The 16,245-nt window shown below is 41.7% G+C and overlaps 1 protein-coding gene across 1 annotated transcript in view; it reads right to left on the bottom strand.

Annotated features, from left to right (window-relative positions):
• LOC122816138 (kinesin-like protein KIF19) overlaps positions 1-16,245 on the bottom strand; it is a 937,234-nt gene that overhangs the window by 823,867 nt on the left and 97,122 nt on the right. The window contains exon 3 of the mRNA XM_044088894.1: positions 11,709-11,789. Coding sequence (XP_043944829.1) covers positions 11,709-11,789 — 81 coding nt within the window. The remainder of the gene's footprint in view (positions 1-11,708; positions 11,790-16,245) is intronic.

The following is a 16,245-nucleotide window of genomic DNA, read 5'->3' as shown; positions in this document are numbered from 1 at the left end:
TGCCATGCATTTGGTAAACACCGGGGCAGTGGTGTGACCAAAGGGCAGGGCCCTGAACTGAAAATGACTGGTTCCCAGCCTGAAGCGGAGGAATCTTCTGGAGCGTCTGTTCATTTTTATGTGATAGTACGCATCCTGAAGGTCTATAGAGCACATCCAGTTTCCTTTGCCCAAAAGGGGAAGGATGGATTGCAGCGTGACCATCCGAAATCTTGTTTTCTTGACTGATCTGTTCAAGATACTGAGATCCAAAATTGGTCTCCAGTCCCCTGTTTTCTTTGGAACTAAAAAGAACCTTGAGTAGATTCCGGATCCTTGCTGGTCTGCTGGAACTGGCTGAATTGCTCTTTTTGCAAGCAGTTTTGAAATCTCCAAAACCGCTAGATCCCTTTGAGCGGTGGAACATCTGGAAGGGATTTTTTGATTGGTTTGGAATGCGAAGAAAGGGATAGAATAGCCTTGAAATGATGGACTGTACCCATTTGTCTTGAGTCAGGGATAGCCAGGCTTCTGGGTACAGTGACAATCTTCCCCCGACTGCCTCCGAAGGTGGGCAGTCGGGCAACACCTCAGGGATGCTGAAAGGGCTTGTCAGAGAAGGCTTCCCGATAGCCCTGGTTCTGCGGACCCCCCCTGCCCCTAGGGCGTCTACCATTTTATTCCCGCCTCTGCCTCTGGCGAAACGACTCTGTGCGTCAGGCGAAGTCCCTTGAGATTGTTTACGGAACCACATCTTTCCACCTTTCTGGCCTTTGGGGTAAGGCCTAGAAGGAGTAGAAAAACGGACTCCGGCAGAAAGGGTCTTGCCATCAGTTTCGCACCTAGTCAAGGTTTCTTTCACTTGAGGACCAAAGAGAGATGATCCATCAAACGGGGAGTTAGTGAAAGACGTCTTGAAGGGGTCCGCAAAATTGCATAGCCGCATCCAGGCATGCCTACGTAAGGCCACACCTGTCCCTGCGGCTCTACTCGCTCCATCAGCCGTAAGAAAGAAGGCGCATGGAGGAGTTGGTTATGGAGTTAAGGGTAGCCAGCTGCGTGTTCATCTTATCTTGAAAACCCGCAGCTGTAGGGTCCTTTAACATTTCACCGCTTCCTTGATCAAGTCCCTTTGAAGGCAGTAAAATGGCATAGGTAGTTCAGCCGCATGGTAAATGTCGCTGACGAGAACATCCGCTTCCCGTACCTGTCCATGGACCTAGATTCCTTGTTAGGTGGATGGACAGGTACTGAAGGATCAGTTAGCTCCTTCTTAGTGGCAGCAGCTACCACCATAGCATCCACAGAAACTCCTTTTGTTAAGAACTGTTTGTCTGTTGGTGCCGTTATGAACTTGGAGGGTCTCCTGGGAGTGGGGTCCACTGAATCAGGAGCCGTCCATGCCTTCTTAGCAACCACCTGCATGAGGGGTCAAAGGGGACACCCAGGAGGTGGAAGGGCGAGAGCCAAACGCCTCAAGATACACAGATTCATCCTCTGAAGGGTTGAGGGCTGGCCAATTTCCCCTCTGCTTCAGGATCTCTAGAATGTCTGCAAATGAGACATCTTCAGAAGGGAAACGGGGGGAACCCTCAGAATCATCTAAATCTGTGTCAGACGTGATGGACTCAGGTGAGTCTATGTGTTTCCTCTTACACTTCCTCTTCCGAGGGGCTCTTCTGCCAAATCAGGAGAGGCCTCGAAGAGGATGAAATCCCACAGGGGTTCCTGAGGAGCTGGCTCTCTGCGGTCCGGGATGAGGGAGTGAGTCGACTTGACCTGAGGCACCAGAGGGAGGCGGCGGAGCCGACTGTGGAGTAGAGCCAGGCTCTAACACACTCCGCATGACCTCGAATGCACCCCTGTCAGGCAAAGCCAGAGGTCCCGCTCCGAAGCTAAGAACCTCCCTCGGCACCGACAGTGATGGCTCCGAGGCCGATGTCGGAGCAGAACTCACCAGCGCGAAGCACCGAGGGAGAGGGGTCGGACAAGGGTCCGATGCCACTCACCCCTCGGAGCCGACGAGGAAGTCGGCCGAGATTCTTCCAAGGAAGAAATCGGAGCGGAGCCGAAGACAATTGTATCGGCTCCGCTATCACAGTCTCGGTTCGATGCGACCTGGCTCCGAGCTCAAGAGAGTCGAAGGAGGAATATATTGATGGACCGGGCAGGCATCGACTGATGAGTCGGGCTCTGAAGCATCTGGGCCAGTGCCTTGGACTTAAGAAGTCGACTCACTACCCTCTGAAGGTCATGATCCGACAGCCTCGATGACCTAGAGGAGTGAGATCTTTGGCTCCGTTCAGACAGCAGGAGATCCTGGAGCCGAATGAACGGAGCCAAGAGATGGTGACCTGGACCTCTTCTAGTTGTCGGCTCCGAAGGTCTGGTCGGAGCCGACACGGAATTTCTAATACCTCGGCTCCAGCCGAGCGAGGGAACCACAGAAACTGTGGACTGAGACTCATCGGCTCCAGCCGATGTAGACAGAGGTTTAGAAACCTTAGGTCTCGGCTCAGTTGTGAGCAAGACCTAGATGCCTTAGAGGGCTTCCTGTAGATACAGAAAAGGAATTCTCTGGCTTGAGTAAGCCCCTTAAAATTAACTTATTTTTTTCTTTCCTGCAGGACCCTGGGGCTGAAGCCATGGCACACAGCACAGGAGTCCTGCAGGTGCAAAGGTCCCAGACAGTAGACACAAGAAGTGTGAGCGTCTGTCAGAGACATTTTCTGACAGCACGCATCACACTTCTTGAATCCGGAGACCTTTGCTTCTTTAGACATATCTAAAGGTGTAATCACACACAGTCACAAACACACTAATTACTCCCTGTCTAGTTTAAATTATAATAAACCACTAACTAGGTTTTTTAAATAAGAAAAATAACACACTAGGGAAAGAAAAAAGGCCTGTAGGCCCAGGGGAAGAACTTAAAGTTCTTGAGGGAAAAAAACAGGAATTTTTAAGAAAGGGGATAAGAATTCCTCTAAACTAAGGGAAATAAGTAAAAATATTAAAATTAAAGGGGTTTTAATAGACTAACTTCACAAGAAAAGTCACTTACCAAGAACCGGTAGAAAACCAACACCTCGATAGCTGTAGCGGCAAACGAGATCTGGGGTAACTCTCGCCTAGCATTGTGGAATATAAGGGGAGCCTCGAGCCGGTGGAACCAACTCTCAAGCTTTTAGAGTGGCCGAGTCGGAGCCGAGGTCGGCTCCGAACCCATCCAGCAAGAATGAAGGCGAGATAGACAACTTAACATCTATATATATATAAATTATATATATTAGTGTAGCCAACAAGGATGGATCCAGACACACACACACACTCAGTTAAGATCCCCAAAAAAATCAGAAGATTTCACAAGAAAATATAAAGAAATTAGCTTATCTTCCCAAAAGTTGGTCAGAGCTCTCAAATTCGATGCGATCGGTTGCAGCGGCAAACTAGATCTGAGGTAGAGGCAGAGGGAATTGTGGGAGGTAGGTTGGTCTCGAGCTTCTCCTAGATGCAGAGCTTTGCTGCTCGGAGCCGAGGATCGGCTCCGACACCCATTTGTAAGAACAAACGGTGACATTGAACACTCTCACATAGTTTGTTTTCATTTATATAAATGTATGATTGCCTATGTCATAAGTGATAATTTAATAAAGATGATTCTTGTTTAATAATAATAAAAAAAGACAGTTTAGGGACTTCATGGTGAAGGATGCATACATCTGCTTCTCAATGTAATCCATAACTCTAGGCTACTTGCCCTGGGAATGAAGATCATGGCTGTGTTGTGTGGGAGCCTTCTTAAGGACTCCTCAAACTTTGGTTACCTAGGGGTGAGGATGGAGAATCTAATGCATCTCCACAATGTCATTTTGGGTCATTGCTATTAAGTACAATCTCTTTTTCCGAAGCAGTGTACATTCAATCTGAACAAAACTGCTTGGCAGATCACTTGAGCAGATGTAGGGAAGACCCTCACAAATGGATGTTGAACAGGGATATATTTCTTCAGAATGCCCAACAGTAGAACATTCAGAAAACATATGAAAGACTAGACTTTTGAGCTATCTGAGGTAAGCTAAAACATCAAGCAGCAGTAGTAGGAAATATTTGTAAATTAAACTCCAAACAGTAGTAAAACATCTTGTTTGCGATCAAACGTTTTTCCCTCTTGTGAATAAAAACAGCTTCAGGTTCTTTGTACCAAAACAACCATTTATTTATTTATTGCATTTTTTGACCAGGAAGGTCCACTGGGCCTAAGAAGAGTCCATTTTCAGTGAAGGCCCGGGGAGAAAAGATCCACAATGTACATAAAGCAACACTGTATACAATAGAATTAAATTTAACAACGTTGATACGTAGAACATATTTACAAAGCAAGTGTCAACAGCATATGTGTAACAGAGATTATGCACATGAACTATTAGCATATTAACTTCTATAAAGGTGTTAGTGTGTTAGAGAGAAAGGAAGTGCATGGGATGGATGTAAGGTGGGAGGTAGATATGTGACAGAAGGAGAAATTGGAAAGGTACAATGCGTTGGTGAGATAGTATATATGGCAGAGTTAATAGATAGTAGTGAGCAGGAAAGGAAGATAAGGAAATTAATAGGATAAGTGCAGGACAGGGGTATATAGAAGTGTAGGGGTGCAGGTATACAAGTACCTAGCTGGAGGAAAAAGATTGGGATGGAAGTGTGAAACAGGTAGGAGACAGAAGCAGGAGGGAAAAAGAACAGAGTGAGTGGAAAGTGTATGGAGGCAGGTAGAGACAGCAATCTTCTTGTTGCTATTAAAAATAGTTTCACTTCGTAGTAGCAAAACAACAAATCTTTATTGGTTGAAACGTATATAAACTGGCAGATAAGCGCTGTGCTTATATAAGGAAACAAGAAATAAATCTTGTGTTTATACATATTTCAAAAACAAAGAAAAACAATCAACATTCCATTTAATTCTACAGAAACGTAAAGATATAATTGTGATTAGTTAAAACTTAAATATCTCTTAGAATATATATATATATATATATATATATATATATATATATATATATATATATATATATATATATATATATATGAGAGCGCTACAGAATCCTGAAAAACCAAAATCTCAAAAGTTCAAAATATTGAAAATACACAGGATACCAACACTTACTATATTCCAGCACAAGTACATACAGAAACATATTACCCTTTAATTATATGGGGGGGGGGAGCCCCCCTGCATCCCCCACACTCCCTGCTACTTAAATATATCAACTCCGAAATTGCAGTGCAATCTCAGAGTTGATGTATTTAAATAGCAGAGGGTGGGGTTTACAGTCTCCCACATGAGGGGTGTATGGGGGCTTGCTCCCTTGGTTATACTTGTAGATTAATATGGTTTGTGTTTTATTTGTTTATGTATGTACTTGTGCTGGAACATACTAAGTGTTGGTATACTGTGTGTTTTCAGTATTTTGAACTTTTGAGATATATGTATATGTATATATATATATATATATATACATATATATGTATATATATATATATATATATATATATATATATATATATATATATATATATATATTAGAATATAGGTGGTTTTAAAATTCCAATGGTTATCTTGCTTCCAGCTTCTGTGTGACTAAACAGAGTGTTTGCAGCCAGGAAATTCAAAACTTGAATGAGAGAACTTTGACAAACTGGTGAGCTCTAAGACTTATAAACGCACCTATGAGAATATAGTAATAGGGTTCAAGTGTTTGGTAGGCTTTATAAATACATAAATGTGTACCATTAGGTGTTAACCATCTAATACACTATGTAGGCTAACTTGTCTAAAACACATACCACACTATCCAGTGGGTGTGTGATTGGCTAGAGAAACTCTATGCATGAAATCAGGAAATAAATTCTGACTGGGTGAAAAATTGAAATGCTGGTCTGCTGTGCGTCTTATAACAAACAGCAGTGAGGACTTAATAATTTAGGTTATATGTGATTGGTATTTTTTATATAGAAACTACATGTTGTTCTTGGTGTACAACAGATTATCAGTTAAACAACAGTATTTTTTTAAATACATAGCAGAATTTAAATAATAGGGAAAGCAACCAACTTAAAAACATCTCTGTATGCTAAAAATTAATAAATATAACTTGTCTGCAGCACTTTAGCTCACACTTCTTCAGATCTGCCTCTTGTGTGAAATCTTTTAATTCAAAAGAAAACCTTACAATAACTCATTTGCTCAACGTTTTCTGGAATTCATAAATATCAACACCTTGGATCAGCTTGTCCACACCCCCATTAGGGGCAGCAATATCCTGGGCCTGGACATTACCAATATGGGTAACCGGTGTTCCACGCCAGAAGTAAACTCCTCGCTGGTCAGATCCAACCACAAGCTAATCATCGTAGACATCCATAACCCAACCCACCTCCTATTAAGGAAACCACTGTCAAAAACTACTCCAAAGCCAACTTCATGCTTCTTAAGACAGAAGTGGCAAACTTCATGACACCCATGAAGATGGAAAATAGAGGTACGACTGCTGAATCTTACACAAATGCACTGTATAAGCACATACACGAGTGCATGGATCGTGCCATCCCCAACAGAACCAAGACGCTATCCTCCAAAAAATGGAAGCCAATCTGGTGCTCCTCTGCCATAAACAAACACTACAACAGAAGGAAGAAGCTGTTGCAAAAAAAGAGTAAAATCCCAAGATTGGAGGAACTCCCTGGTCAGCCTCAGCAAGAAGCGGAGATCCCTCATCAAATCCTCCAAAGCCAGTTATGAAAATAAAATCACCTCTGATTCCAAAGACAACCACAAAGCATTCTACAGCTATGTCAAAAATCTCAATGGCAACACTCAGATCTGCTCTGAGCTTCAGCACAATGGCACTAAATATACAGAACCAATCGATATTGCCAACATCCTGGCAGATAGGTTCAGTGCTAACTTTACCCCCCTCCAAAGAGCCCATCTTAATACGGGAAGAATACAAAGCCCTTGTAATCACGGATGAACAAGTAAAGTCCGCACTCTCCAAAGCCAAGAACACAGCATCCATGGAACCAGACAACATCCCAGGCTGCGTACTGCATGAACTACAAAACAAACTGGCACCCCACCTAAGTACCATGTTCAATCATAGCGTCACCTCAGGCTATGTGCCTACTAAATGGTGCACAGTGACGGTTATTCCACTCCACAAAGGGGGTGCCACCACAGACCTCGGAAATTACCGCCCCATTAGCCTGACAAGCCTGGTCTGCAAGGCCATGGAATGTATCATCTTGGAGCTTGTAAACAAAGACATAGGTAACCTCCAAACACTGGACCCCACTCAGTTTGGGTTTGTAAAAGGTAGATCATGCCTACTAAACCTGACTGACTTCTTTGAAGCAGTCACCAGAGCCGTAAACGAGGGCAAGGTAGTGCACATAGCCTATCTTGACCTCGCCAAGGCTTTTGATACCATCCCTCACTAAACTGGGCATAAACCCCTATGTCAAAAGATGGATGGCCAACTGGCTCACTGACAGAACCCACACAGTAAAAGTAGCTGACTCCAAGTTTAACTTCAGGCTAGTGACAAGTGGAGTACCACAGGGTTCGGTCCTGGGTCCTCTCCTGTTAGGCATCTACTTCTCTGAGGTGCAGGCCAACACAGAAGGTCTTTGGCTAACAAAGTTCACAAACGACTGCAAACTGGAAGCCATAATAGAATCACCTAATGATGTAGACATTCTACAAAAAGGCCTCACAGAGACAGATGCTTGGTGTCAAAGTCATGGCCTCAAGCTCAATACCAAGAAGTGCAATGTCATCCCCTTTGGGAAAAACTCGGTACCCATGAACTACCGCATAGGCGGTAGCTCACTAAACACCGAAAGTGTGATAAGAGATCTAAGGACACAGGTGGACAGTAGTCTCTCCTTTGATACCCACATCGTCAAAGTAGTCAGGAAATCCTTCTATGTGGCACACCTCATCACAAAAGGGTTCTCCTCTAGAAAACAGGAGGTTATTGTTCCTCTCTACTCATCCCTCATCAGACCCATTATAGAGTACAATGCCCAATTTGGCATGTATGTCACAAGACACCTACAACAATTGGAAAGGCCACAGAAATACCTCACTAAGAGGATTACTGTCCTCAAACAGATGCCATACGCAGACTGTCTCAAAAAACTCCATCTCTACTCCTTGCATATCGCCTACTCAGAGGCGATCTCTGCCTAACATACATAGCTATGTCAAATTCTGAGCTGTTGGACATGCTACACTTAAAGAAATCCCAATCTCTCTGAACCTCATGCTCCAGGAACCTAAACCTTGTCACCACAATAAACAGAACATGCTGGAGGGATAGATTCCTGTCCCAGAGACTTCCCATGCTCTGGAACAAACTACCCATTCATGTCAAGCAAAGCTCCTCAATGGCCCTCTAAGAAAAATCTTGACGACTGGATGGGAAATAGAAAATTCACCCTGGGGATCACTTCTGCAGCACTGCTCGACAGGGGCAAAGGAAAATAATTTTCTTGGGTGGCGAAAGCCAGGGAACCTTTTTGGTTAGGCTTATATAGGCCCCAGGGCCAATAGCCTAGTACCTACCTATGAACCTATAACTAATAACCAATTTATATTTAAAAATTAATAATAAATAATTGTATAAATCTCCACCAGAGTAAAATTAAAACAGCAGAATTCAGCTGTCAATAATAAATGTGGTAATGGAGTCTCCTACGATTGAGAACGCTGGTTATGTAAATGAGTGTTAAGTCCTGGTGGTTTATATGGTTCTCATCTAATCTGCCATTCTAATTCACATTTTCCAGTCTGTCATTTAATGATCTTTGTAGTTCTTCTTTTGGCATGTAATCTAAAATATGAAATTGGAATGTCTTGTGTCCGGATTGATCTCGGTTGTGTTTAGCTAGTGCATTATTGTTGCTGCTGTAGCGATGTTTGCAAAGTGTCTAGCAACTCTGGTTTTAAGTTTGTTGATAGTTTTCTCAGATATAGAAGGCAGGGCATCGGGTGCACGGGGCCCTGTAAACTAATGATTCCAAACTGCAGTTCCAGGTTCTTGGCTGTGGTAGCAGCGGTCAGTGTTAGAGCAGTGGAAACCCATTTTGTTGCTAATGTGCTTACAGTAACTGCAGTTGAGGGGTCCACAAGAGAATGTACACTTCAGAGAGTTGAGTTGGTCCGTGGTTGTTCTGCTCATTTTTTTTAACAAAATGTCTGATAACTCAACTCCCCCATGGTGCTCATAGGTTCATAGGTTAATAGGTGTTTACTAGGCTAATGACCACAAGGGCCTTTTTACGCCTAGCCATGCATCTCAAATCTCTGACAAATTCTGGTACCCTTGATAAGTGTAAGCAGGGGCTTGGGAGATGAAACATTTACAAGCAGGGGCCTGGGAGATGAACCATATACAGGTTGCCTGTGCCCATTAGAGACATAGTTGCCAAGCCAGGGATGAATTTCCTGCTCCCTATCCAATTGTCCAAGTTACACTTGAATTGGGTTAGGGAGGAACTCTGTTTCACATGGACTGGGAGCTTGTTCCAGAGAAGGGGTAGTCTCCAGGATACATACCTGTCTCTCCAGCAGCTCCTATTTATATCACAGGCAAGGTTTAAGTCTTCAGAACAAGTAATTCTGGTGCTGTTTGCTTTGCAGATATGCAGGAGGTCCATCATGGTGGGGTCTGACATTAAGTCTTGTATGACAGGCATAGATATCCCCTCAACAGCCTGTAGGTGACAGAATACAGGGACAGGGTCTTGAGGCAGTCTACAAAGGACGTGTTACTTATGTCCTGTATTCTTTTAGTGACGAACCTCTGTGAGCATTCCAGTTGTGGGATGTGTCTGGTTAGGTACATACCAAAGGGGGCACTGTAGTCAATGACAGGTCTGATGAATTCCGAATATAGTGGAACAATAACTTCCTTGGACCTATATGTCATACCTTTGATTATTATAAGTTGCACAAGATAGCGCATCTCAACCTAGCCAAAATATTTGAGATCACACCCCATGATGGCATTGTTAAGTAAACGAAATGCTTTAAATGTGGATTCTTATGAAGTAAGATAGATAGGAAACTGGCTAACAGAATCCACATAGTTCAGGTGCAAGTACCTCATCTGAAAGTGTGAAGTTAACCAGTGGAGTTCCCCAGGGCTCAGTACTGAAACTCCTCCATTTCATATTCAAATGGCTTCCCAGTAAAGGAGGAAGGAGTGTGCTTCTTCCTGCTTGTTCAGTTGCTAAACCACAGGGGATACTGATGATGACAATGGATAAGGTGACTTGGAATGCTTGTACAATCAGAGATACTGATGATGACAATGGATATGGTGACTTGGAATGCTTTGTACAATCAGATGGACTGCCATCATGCCCAGTATGGTGATCAGGGATACTGATGATGTCAATGGATTTGGCGTCTTGGAATGCTTGCACAGTCAGATGGACTGCCCTCGTGTCCAGTATGGTGATGTACAGACTGGCCTCTGTCTGTGCTCATACACCTTGCTTTGTCTGTCTTTGATAATGCCTCACTGCCCAAGTTACATACTTTTGTGGTGACAGCAACAACCAGATTAAGAGCTAGGAAGGGTTTGCTCAGAGTAAAAATCTATCAGCACAGCCACCATCTTGAATGTTTTTACCAAGTTTTTGAAATGTTGACTGGAAGAAACATGGGGTCTGAAAGTTAACCACATCATACCTCAGAAGATTTGCTGCAGCACTCTCCTATAAAACCTGGCAATGGGAACCATGTAAAGCATGGATGCCATGACACCCAAGGCCTTGGGGCAGAGAGAAGTAGGAACTGTTTGTGCTTGGAGAACTACGGAAACACTGATCTGTAGAGGAAAGATTCTGCTTGAGGGCAGAAATGCCTTGCAAGATAGTGTGTTCAGTGTGTATCCAATGAATATGAGCTTTTGAGTGGCATTATCTGTAACTTTCTAGTGCTCAGTGAGATTCTCAAGGGCTGGAAGAGACTGAAAAAGGATTCTCTGGTTACAACTAAACTGACCATTGTCACAATGGCTAGAAGCCAATCATCCTGCAATAGAAATACCTTAGTGCTTTACAACTTCTGGTTTGCTGTCAACTACAGGAATGCACTTGATAAGCACTACATGCAATGTGATGAGGCCAAATATAAGCGTCCATAACTGGTAGTGATAGGCTACTGCTATGAAATAAAGACACGTCTCAGATTCCTCTGTGGGCATGATGTAAACACAGGTATCTTGGAGGTCTAAACAGTACATACAGTGTCCTTTGAATAAATGGGAAAGGATGCACTACACTGAGACCATGCAAAAGGAATTCTGCTTGGATGACCTGATTTAGACTACTCAGATAAAGTATTAGTCTGAGGTCCATGGCTTTCCTGGGAACTAAAACAAATTTCAAGTAGAAGCCTACCTTTTCTGTTCTGGTTGGACTTCCTGGATGGTTCATTTTAGAAAGAACATTAACACATTTTTTTTTTCTTACCACACTATTCTGATGGACTGGGAATGTGACAGTACAGCCTTTAAAATAATTCATTAAAAAAAAAAAAAAAAAAAAAACAGTGAAGCTGGCTTTGTACTATGCACATTATGTCTGGCTATAGTATTTAAGAAATGCAAGTTTCATTATGTTTTCTGATAAAAATGTTTCAGCTGAGATGACTGTACCTGATCATCCACTTTGTGTGCAATGATAGTAGAACCCTCATCAAGCTCTGTCTCACTGATTGGCCGAATCCGTATGGCCACCTGCAAACATAAATTAAACACATAATAATCATTATCCGGTCAGCAGAAAACCATAAAAATACACATGCGCGCACACACATACACACTTTAAATATATATACATACATACATGTACACATACAAAAAAATATATATATATATATTTATATATATATATATATATATATATATATATATATATATATTTATATATATGCTGTATAGCTATGGCCCTGAAAGAAGACTGAAACATGCAGGTCACATCCTTATATGTCTTATAAAACTAACTGTCCGGCTAAGTTCATATTACAGCAGAAAATACATCTGAAAAATACCTGAAGAGTAGACACTGCTCTGACTGAATGTGCTGTACGAGTAACAACACAGTATCCCTGCATATTTCATAACAAAATTCAATGCAGTCTTAAAGTCACCTGGACAAAGTGACCTTGGATACCTTGGAACCCAATTTGTAGAAGCAAAAGAGATAAATAACTGAGAATATTTGCTTACAGATTTCATTTGGTAAATATAAAAACTCAGTTCCTGTGTACGTCCATATAATTCAGCTCTGCTGGGAAAGTTCACAGGCAAATTTACAGATTGAATAAATCTTATAAATGTGGCTATCTTTAAAGTGACAGAAAGCTTCATTTACATGGATGCGCTATTCTTACAAAACAATCATCTCCTAAATTCTTTTTGTTGAAGTAATAGCAAAAATAAAAAGTTTACCAAGATATGTACTTCAGGTTCAGCCAAGTAGACAGGCTGAAAAGGTGATAAAATATCTTTTTACAGCATAAAGTATAAATCCCAAGGGGGGACAAGTTCCCTGAATGGAGGTCGTATCTGGAATGTAACCACTAAGAAAAGCTTTGTAAACTTTCAAGAAAGCAAGAAAAGAATTGTGAAGTCTCTGGTGGAAAACAGAGATGGCAGCAGTAGGAAATTTGATCGATACGTAGCTGAGGCATGGGTCAAAAATCTAGAAAGTTAATTTAAAATAGCCAGCAAAGCCACAGAAATGGGATCTAACCCTTTACAGGTGGCTCAGATGGAGAAAGTCTCCATTTGTTTTTTTTTACATTTTCCTTGTGTTCAGTCTCCACAAAAAGTGAGAATGTAGACAACCATAGACGAATATGCAGCTTCTATGCTCATTATCAGAAGCATAACCATGTAGTTAGATAATGGCAGTGAAACCCTGGATGAGGCTTATCAGATGGATGAGTCAATAAGGTTGCCACAGCATACATCTCAACCTCTTAATGTAAGAATTCTGGACAGAGCCAAACATAATAGGGGTACAAAAACCAGAACATGTGTTAAAATGGCTCTTATAAACTTAGAAAGTTGACAGAATAACAAGTTTTGCATTAGTATGTATTTTTCTGAAGGCTATGGAGTCTGAAACTCAGTTCCCTGTCATTATTTAGTGATTTCAGTCCTCAATGATTTACTAGAAAACCACAAATATTAAAAGGAACAAGCCCAAAATATGATGCAAAAATCTTGACATTTTGCAAAATTCTGGACAGCTGAGCAGTTGTAAAGGTTCCTCCAGAAGATGAGGCCAAAACAGACGTACACACTGGTCAAGGTCTGAGAGTACCTAAAAGAGTGGCTTTGAACTTGCTTTGAGTAGCTTGCTAAATAAATTATGTGATAAGGCGAAACTGGAGGGATAGCATAAAGAGGACCTGGAGATTGTTTGGGAATGGCAACATGCCATAGCTGGTCTCCCAAACAAAAGTTTAGGGAGTACAGTTGTTGCATTTTGGCACTGGTCATGTATGCAAACAACCTTCAGTGAGGTTTCCCCCAGTGACAGAAAGGGATTATTCATATAGCATCTGAAAACAGTGACAGAGCTAGCAAACTGGCTTCAGTGAGGTTTCTCCCAGTGACAGAGAGGAGTTATTCATATTGCATCTGTAAACAGCGACTGAGCTAATAAACTGGCCTCTCCAGGCATAGGAGTGACTATCAGAATGTGACTATTTGACATATTTCATCCCCATAGCTATACGCCTTCTCAATTCAGTGGGTAGAAAAGAGTTCTATCCTGACTGCTTTTATACCACACTACACGTTTTTTGTGTGAATGTCAAATGCACTGTATAGAAGGGAGTCCTGAAAGCCCTGCTGAGTTAGATGGACAAGTGTAATCTTCAGAACACTGTTGTCCATTCTGCCGAATGACTGTTACTATGTATCTTTAACTGTCGACCCTCGATAATGCCCACTAACCTAAGGGCAGATACTGTACATCTGCGATGGTAGCCATTACAAAAGCGGGAAATAAAACAGAATGTGACAGCAATGTTAGGGGTGTGATGTCACAACAGCAAGAGTACTTTTCAGATTTTGGAAGTTGTAGCTTCATTAGAAAAGTGGTTTGATAGAAATGTGATGATTGTACTTCGGGGTTCACTGATCACATAATATTATACCTTGCAAGAGGTACTGGAGAATTCACTGCTTCCAGAAAGACTAGAATTTTGAAGCAAAAAGCTGCTGAAACAAAAAAATGAAGGAGCTGTGTCATTGCTTGTTGAAGTGAAGGAATTCTGTCTGACAGAAATGGGCCTAGCAGGGCAAAGTATCCAGTGTGCATCCTATGAATGGAGAATCTAGGATAGCTCCATCTTGGACTCTGTAGTACTTCCCCATAATTCCTTACAACTGGAATAGATGGAAAAGAGACTCCCATGCTTTCACTGATTTCTCAAGAGTCTGCGTGGTCAAGAGAGTTAGTCATCCAACTAAGAGAATATTTTCACCCCCAAATTATAGATGTGCATTTAATAAAAACAACAGTGGTTCAGATTACAGCAAATGAAAGAGCTGATGAAGACTAATTCCTACCCGGAAGTGAAGAAATCTCCAGGACTCCTTTATGATCTTTATGTGGAGGCCTGAACCTTGAAAGTCAAAACAGCACACCCTGTGTCCTTCTAACAGGAAAGACTGACTGCACCACCACTATCATCATAATCATCATCATCAACCCCCTTTTTCCCGTTTTATACACAGGTCAGGGTGCACCATAAAAATCCAGAATGTTCATTCTGGAATAAATCTGTTGAAGCTGCTGAGGTCTAGTATGAGCCTGAAGTCCTTCATCTTCTTTAGGAACTAAAAAGAATCTGGAATAATGCCCCAATTCTGTCTGGTGTGATGGGACTTCTTGGATGGCTCCTTTTGAATAAGGTTCAAAACTTCTTTTTTGTTAATCGGTATCACTACAAGTAAGGTTACAGAAAATAGGTGGGAGGGGGCTGGAGTTTACTAGAGAAACCTGGCAAAGGAATCAAGATATTGGCAGCAAATAACTCAAGCAAGAATAACAGGAAAGGAGGGAGATGAGGTCAAGAAGACATTTGGCTTGCAGGGTAGAGACTGCTTTCCCTACCAGGGCTTGATCTCAGAGTACAGGCAAAGGGAAAGAGCTAGGGGGATTTTAAGTGAAAGACTTGCTCTGGTAGAGTTTTAGTTTAATGTAAAACACAAGGAGCTGTTAAAAAAGGGCTAATCTCTATGACATATAAAATATTGCATGATAACTATAAGAATCAATCAGAAGAGGTTAGAAAAGATTGGGAAGACGGACTGAAAATTTACAAGAAAACAATTGAGAAGACATATATGTATGGCTCCCAAGTATGCAACCAAATCCATAAGGTATAGGATCTTTGCCTTAGTGTTTGCATAGGCATTTTTATAACCTAAACAAACTTCAGAATTTCTCCTCGCATAGAAAGCAAATGATGGGTTTGTGATTGAGAAGAAAGAGGTAACTAGGAACATATGTTTTGGGACTGTAATGAGTTTTTATTTATTTATTACATTTGTTTACCGGGTAGTGCCCGACTGGGCCACAAGCCCATTTTCAACAGAGGCCCGGGAAGAAAAGCTCCCACATGTAGTAACAAAGCTTACAATAATATTTATTATGCAGTAGTCAGTATGAATACAAACAGTTTACACATGTTTACAGATACCCATGTACAAGCATTGCAGACTTATACAGAATATTAATTACAAAGACACTGTGCATAAAAGAAATTAAGAGACAGTAAGCATGTATACAGATTACCAATTACGACGACAGTGTGCATTAAATAAATTTAGAGGCAGTATGCATGTATATCAACTGGACAGGGAGTTAATTACTATTCCGTATGTATGTACAGTGTCGCTGGAATCAAAGAATCTCTGCCTATCAATTAACACAGTGTAAAAGCTGTTATGGGTCAGCAGTGTTTGAATGAGAGAATGAAGGGAGTATAGAAGGAATTCAAGTAAAGAAATAAGGTAAGGTACAGGGAGGCAGGGAGGAATAAGCCTGGTGACTGACAGGAGCAGAGCCAGTCTTTGGCTAGGTAGTTCTTTAGGAGTTGTTTGAAATTGTGGTGGTAAGGATTTTGTGTGATGGACTGTGGAACAGTGTTCCATAATTTGGATATTTTGT

Source organism: Protopterus annectens, chromosome 12.part0 (assembly GCF_019279795.1).
Source record: "Protopterus annectens isolate FY-2018-M chromosome 12.part0, PAN1.0, whole genome shotgun sequence".
Lineage (NCBI taxonomy): Eukaryota > Metazoa > Chordata > Ceratodontiformes > Protopteridae > Protopterus > Protopterus annectens.
The sequence above is the reverse complement of the archived record's forward strand: the minus strand, read 5'-3'. Positions and strand labels throughout refer to the sequence as shown.